The sequence below is a fragment of the Schistocerca nitens genome, chromosome 2 (genome assembly GCF_023898315.1).
Source record: "Schistocerca nitens isolate TAMUIC-IGC-003100 chromosome 2, iqSchNite1.1, whole genome shotgun sequence".
Taxonomy (NCBI): Eukaryota; Metazoa; Arthropoda; class Insecta; order Orthoptera; family Acrididae; genus Schistocerca; species Schistocerca nitens.
In genome coordinates this window covers 484,763,935-484,769,934 of record NC_064615.1, presented here as the reverse complement: position 1 = coordinate 484,769,934, position 6,000 = coordinate 484,763,935, and the positions used below count along the sequence as shown (strand labels likewise).

The following is a 6,000-nucleotide window of genomic DNA, read 5'->3' as shown; positions in this document are numbered from 1 at the left end:
TGTGCGTTCACCGCGATGTCCCCAAACACGAATGCGACCATCATGATGCTGTAAACAGAACCTGGAGTCATACGAAAAAATGACGTTTTGCAATTCGTGCATCCAGGTTCGTCGTGAGTACACCATCGCAGGCGCTCCTGTCTCTGATGCAGCGTCAAGGGTAATCGCAGCCACGGTCTCCGAGCTGATAGTACGTGCTGCTGCAAACGTCGCCGAACTGTTCGTGCAGATGGTTGTTGTCTTGCAAACGTCCCCATCTGTTGACTCACGGATCGAGACGTGGCTGCACGATCCGTTACAGCCATGCGGAGAAGATCCCTGTCATCTCGACTGCTAGTGATAGGAGGCCGTTGGGATCCAGCACGGCGTTCCGTATTACCCTCCTGAACCCACCGATTCCATAGTCTGCTAAAAGTTATTGGATCTCGACCGACGCGAGCAGCAATGTCGCGATACGATAAACCGCAATCGCGATAGGTTACAATCCGACCTTTATCAAAGTCGGAAACGTGATGGTACGCATTTCTCCTCCTTACACGAGGCATCACAACAACGTTTCACCAAGCAACGCCGGTCAACTGCTGTTTGTGTATGAGAAATCGGTTGGAAACTTTCCTCATGTCAGCACGTTGTAGGAGTCGCCACCGACGCCAACCTTGTGTGAATGCTTAAAAAGCTGATCATTTGCATATCAGAGCATCTTCTTCCTGTCGGTTAAATTTCGCGTCTGTAGCACGTCATCTTCGTGGTGTAGCAATTTTAATGGCCAGTAGTGTATATTATGACTGTGACCCCGCATTATGAAAAAATTATTAAATGTCTGCCTAACCAAGCATTTGGGGGATGTACTTCGCTTCCAAAGGCTGAATATAAAATTGTTGAAAGTTATTGAGTGTATTAGATTTAACAAAAAATGCAGAACTGAACAGGTATACCAAATTACATTAACATTAAGACTAAAGCTACTTCAAGACCAGCTAAACGTGCATTGGAGAAAACACTTGATAATGGCACTTTGAAGCCGAAATCATGATCGTGTCAATGTAACACTGCAAATAAACAACAGTGTAATGACTTTAAAGAAATCGCGGAGGGCGGTTGTAAAAATCGCATGGAAACAGCGGAAGGAATTACCCGTAGGTTCCAAAGTGCTACCAACAGTCCAGCTAGCACAGTGAGTGCGCACAGAGAGTTAAAAAGAATGGAGTACCATGATCGAGCAGCTCCTCATAAGCCACGCTTGTAGTCTAAGCCACGCTTGGATAGTGTAAAGGGCGATGACATTGGGCAGTGGATGACTGGAAACAATGTAGTTGGGGTGATGAATGACGCTGTATCCAGTGGCAATCCAATGGAAGGCTTAGGGTTTGGCGAATGCCTGGCCATCGTTACCTGCCATCGTGTGTAGTGCTAACTGTACATTTCTTGGGTGCAAATGTTAAGGTATTGGGGTGTTTCTCGTCGTTGTGGGATGGCCCCTTTATTATGCTTGAGAAAAAGCTTTTTGCGGGAGAATATTATAACGTTTGACGACATTGAGTGCTACGTTCAATAGAGAAATGTTCGGAGACTGTGATTGTATCAGCGAGATAATGCACCCTGTCTTCAAGCAGCACAACTGAGACAGTGATTTGTGGACAATAACATTCCTGAAAAGGACTGGCCTACCCTTAGTCCCCACTTGCACTCAATGGAACACCTTTGGGATGAGGTCGAACATCGTCTTCGTTCCCTACGTCAGCGTCTAACATCACTACCTTTTTCTGGTTTCGGCTCTTAAGGAAGAGTGGGCTGCCGTTCCTCCAGAGACATTCGAACAGCTAATTGAAAGTGTCCCCAGCACCAGAAAGGAGAAGGGTGGACGCACCCCATATTAATGTTCGCTGATAGTTGTCTCCATAGTTTTGATCTGATAGTGCACCTTGGTTCGCAAATGGTTCTGTCTAGTTCACGAAAAAATTCGCAGATCTGTAATATGATATTCCCTAGAATTAAGGTATTGGTGGAAAACTACTGAAGAGGAATGAAACTGAAAGTAACGAACTGCTGGGCAAGAACAGTGCTCTTGAGACCCCTGTTGTTCACACTGAAACTAAATTTATTTTTCGGTATCTCTCCCTGACATTCCAGAAAAACTAACCAGTAATCGTCACTTTACTAGATCTCCGTTAGTCACAGTTTCTTCTGCAATTAATGACTCAAATATTTTGTTCTTTTGGCCTCCAGTGCTTCGCATCGGAAGATTAAATATGGTGCTGATTCATCCAGCACACCACATAGTCTGCACTTAGGGCTTCTTTCTATGTTCCCATCGTGTGCAGTTGTTTTCTGAAGTGCCTTGGCCAGTCATTAGATGTATTTTGAATCTCCTTCCTTTACTTTTTGGATCTTATTTGTAAATTAGAGGAACTTGCTCTAAGAGAATGCGTAGCAGTACCTTTAGGTATTTGTCTCCCACATATTGCTGGCATATTTCCACGCCTCCTCAATCCGTTTATTTTTTCGCACAGGGAACATTAGAGGCGAATCACAATAAGAACGTGCAATATTCTTTCCTCTTTGGGCTGCCTTCCATGCCCCAAGTACGTATAGCTTCCGCCCCAGAGTCGCTCTAATGCGTGGGCGGGACGCCAGTCGGGGAGCTCAGATGTACACACTAACCTTCACACATACCGCTTTCGTCTCCCACTAACAACGAACCATTATGCATTCGCTGCAACCATATAAACAGTGTAGGTGAAGGATCAGTTTTCTTCGGAAACCTCTTCTGGAGGTTTAAGGCTATTTACTAATTTTATCTCAGCAGTCCGCTTTCAGTCAGCAATTTGACAAGTAGAGTAGACTTGTGATTTTAAGGATGACGTAATAGGCCTTTTACACCCTTATCTCCAGATGCAATAAGAGATGTAATTTTTCCGTGACACAGTACTTATCACCGAAAATCGACTTCTAACATTAGACTGCACCACTATAATATCACCACATCCTCTCCGAACAGTCTTTCAAGTTTGGACTGTTACCACCTATTGCTGACCATTCCAATAATTCAGACGTATTCTTACAGGTAATGAGAAGTTGACTAGCTAATTTCTTTGTTCAAGAAATATGCCAACTTCTTTAGAAGTGCGAAGGCTCCAACTACAATGATCTATCCGAAGATATTCTGCAGTGATATGGGAATCTAAGGTGAAACTTGTCATTAAAGCTACCCTTCTTGCGTTGTGACTAGGACGCCTACCCCGAAAACTGCAGGCGACGAAAATGAAGAACATTTCCTCCACAAAAATTCTGAGATGCAAAAAATGTACAAAGGTAAATGGAATATACCAGTACTGGCTGATTACTGCTGTACACCGATACTGGCTGATCACTGCTGTTCAGTCTTCAGAGAATCTCCAGTAACTTTATAAAAACTACAGGAAAATCGATTTTACCTTAAGCGACATTATAAATTTCTCTAAATACGGATATTTTAAGGGTAATTCGGAAAAAGTGGAATAGCTAAAAAACCAGAGCAAAGCTTGCAGCTTAACGATCATTTTCATGCTCAGCACTTACGGAAGTATAAAAATTAAAGACACAGATAAAAAGTGAAATTTTGTTGGTTACTGTTGTATATTAATTGCAGATCGTACATTTACGTAGGATGCTAGGGGTACAGGTAGAGATTAATATGTACCCACTTCAGTGACGTACTGTAGTTTTAGGAGTCTTCCCATAAACACATCAAATAATTTACTATCTGAAGGTTTCTGCACGGATGTAACAGTGTCGCGAAGTGGACTACGCCTTCAGTATAGACTGTCCGTTTTGCGCCCATGCATCCACACTTCAATGCCTGACCTGCTGCCTAGGGGAAAATGAACATTAATGGCTTACTTGTGCCACGCTACTTGGAGGTACCAACCAAATTAAAAACTTATTACTCATAATAGCTACAATTATTAATCTGCAAATGAAGTAAATACTGATGTAATGGTGTTCAGTACACCGATTCCTTGTCTAGGGCATACTCTTAATCCTTCAGGAAATTTCGGTAGTACCTTGGCGGAATGGAATATTCATTGATCAACCGTCAGTCACTATGTGCTGTATGTAGTACTCGTTCCTCAAAACGTAATATTAAGGCGGTTGTACCGATTCTATTGGAAGTTGAACATTCTGTACTCAAGAAACTTCATGGAGAGTTCGTTGACGTCCGCTTCGTTAGAAAATCTTCACCTCATCAAAAAATGGCCGGAAACTTAAAAAACATAGCGAAATTCGACTGGTGAGGGCTCTTGCAAACATGAAGCACTTGTCGGCTTGCGCTGCGGTGTGCGGTGAAATACAGACACTATGTAAACGGGAAAAACTGTAATATTTTATGATTTTCTGTTTGCAAGTGTGCATACCTTCTGAGCATTTACTTAACAAAAACAGAATAATTAATCACTGCAGCAGAAGGTTGCCAAAATTCGTCTAAGGAAGTACATGTTCAACAGAGACATCGTTCCTTGTAAAGTTATTGTGAAGTGATAAAACCGCAAAATGCAAACTTCCGTTTTAAATAGTTTTTTTTTTTTACTGTAGTAGAGTAAATTCTGTCAAGTTCAAAATTCTGTAAAGCTCAGTGAAAAGAGGTGCGACTTGAAGTAACTGCGCGAGTTGCAGGTACAGTCGCAGTCGCCATCTGCCGGCAGGATGGCTGTACTAGCTGGCCGCAGCACAGTGTCACCACCTGTCAGAGACGGAGAAAACTATTGGCGCCAGGATTAAAAAGATCGCAACCAGAGGCGCAACGGGAACGAGGTGACGTTAAAAACCGCGCTGCCAGAAGCACTGATCGCGTTATAATCTATGCTCACAGTCTTCGTTTACGACTCGGCGCGTTCGCACGTACTGGATCGCACATACTCTGCTTCACACCTGCGCTTGCCAATATGAATCCATCCCAAAACGCTCTCAAAAATCTGCCCAAATCTAGGGTAAGTGCTTTCTGAAATTTAGTTCTGGAGTCTCCCACTTTAATTTCTGTGTATTCACCGCAATTTCGATATTCCAGTTATAAACTGACTGTCAATCTTGGCATCGCGACGCTGTTTAGGCCCTCAGTGAAAAGTGATGGACTTTCAGCTGCACCGTAGATGTCAAAATAGAGTTCTATTCATCTTGTGGTTGATGCTGACTTCTATTCCAAGTTTGCTTTCTAATATGTAATAACTAAAATACGGTTCTTCCTTGAGCGAACGCAAATTCTTCTTGTTTAAAACCCAAAAATGTTTCTGTGAACTTTCATCATCGTCAGTGGGTTTATTTATTTTTTAAGTATCACATACTGATATTTATGTGACTGAATGACATTTGCTGTGCGGCTGATATTTTGATCCAGTTTGTCATCTTTTGTTAGCTCCGCTTTCTCATGCCTCTACAGGGTGTGTAAGATGGGCCTTGTATCTCGCACTCGTTACGTACCCTGTAGAGGCATGAAAAAGCGGAATCAACAAAAAACGACAAACTCGAACAAAACAGTAAATTTACCATCCAATTGGCCTGCGGCGTAGAAGATATCTCTTACAGACATTATCTAATAAAACTTACGTAACTGCTATTGTAGTTTAATGATGTATTTATTGTGATGGATACATTTCGGCTATAATGCCATCTTCAGACCGTCTACGAAAGTGAGATGTCATTTTTTGTTTTATTATTATGTTTGTTAATCATATTTTCTGATATAAAAATTAGGTGCTTACGTCCATATATCATCAGCGATTCTGTGGTTTGCTCCCGTTGTTAATGGTCCTTTACTGTAATTTGTAAAATATGAAGTTTTATCGTCGGATTTGACAGATTGATAGTTGGACCCTCTGTCATATATGATAAAGCGTCAAATTATAAAAAAATTACAAGAAAAGACCAAACAATAGGGACAAACCGCAAAACAGCTCATAGCAAAGGAGTCGTAAATCTACACCATGTTGTAATATGATACAGAGTAACAGTGACTACTGATGATGT

At 42.0% G+C, this 6,000-nt stretch overlaps 1 protein-coding gene across 1 annotated transcript in view; it reads left to right on the top strand.

The window, feature by feature from the left end:
• The first annotated feature begins 4,811 nt into the window (after nt 1–4,811).
• Nucleotides 4,812–6,000, top strand: part of LOC126236423 (adenosine deaminase-like) — a 181,728-nt gene continuing 180,539 nt past the window's right edge. Inside the window, exon 1 of the mRNA XM_049945726.1 lies at nt 4,812–4,967. Within this exon, the coding sequence (XP_049801683.1) occupies nt 4,923–4,967 (45 nt within the window). The 5' untranslated portion in view covers nt 4,812–4,922. The remainder of the gene's footprint in view (nt 4,968–6,000) is intronic.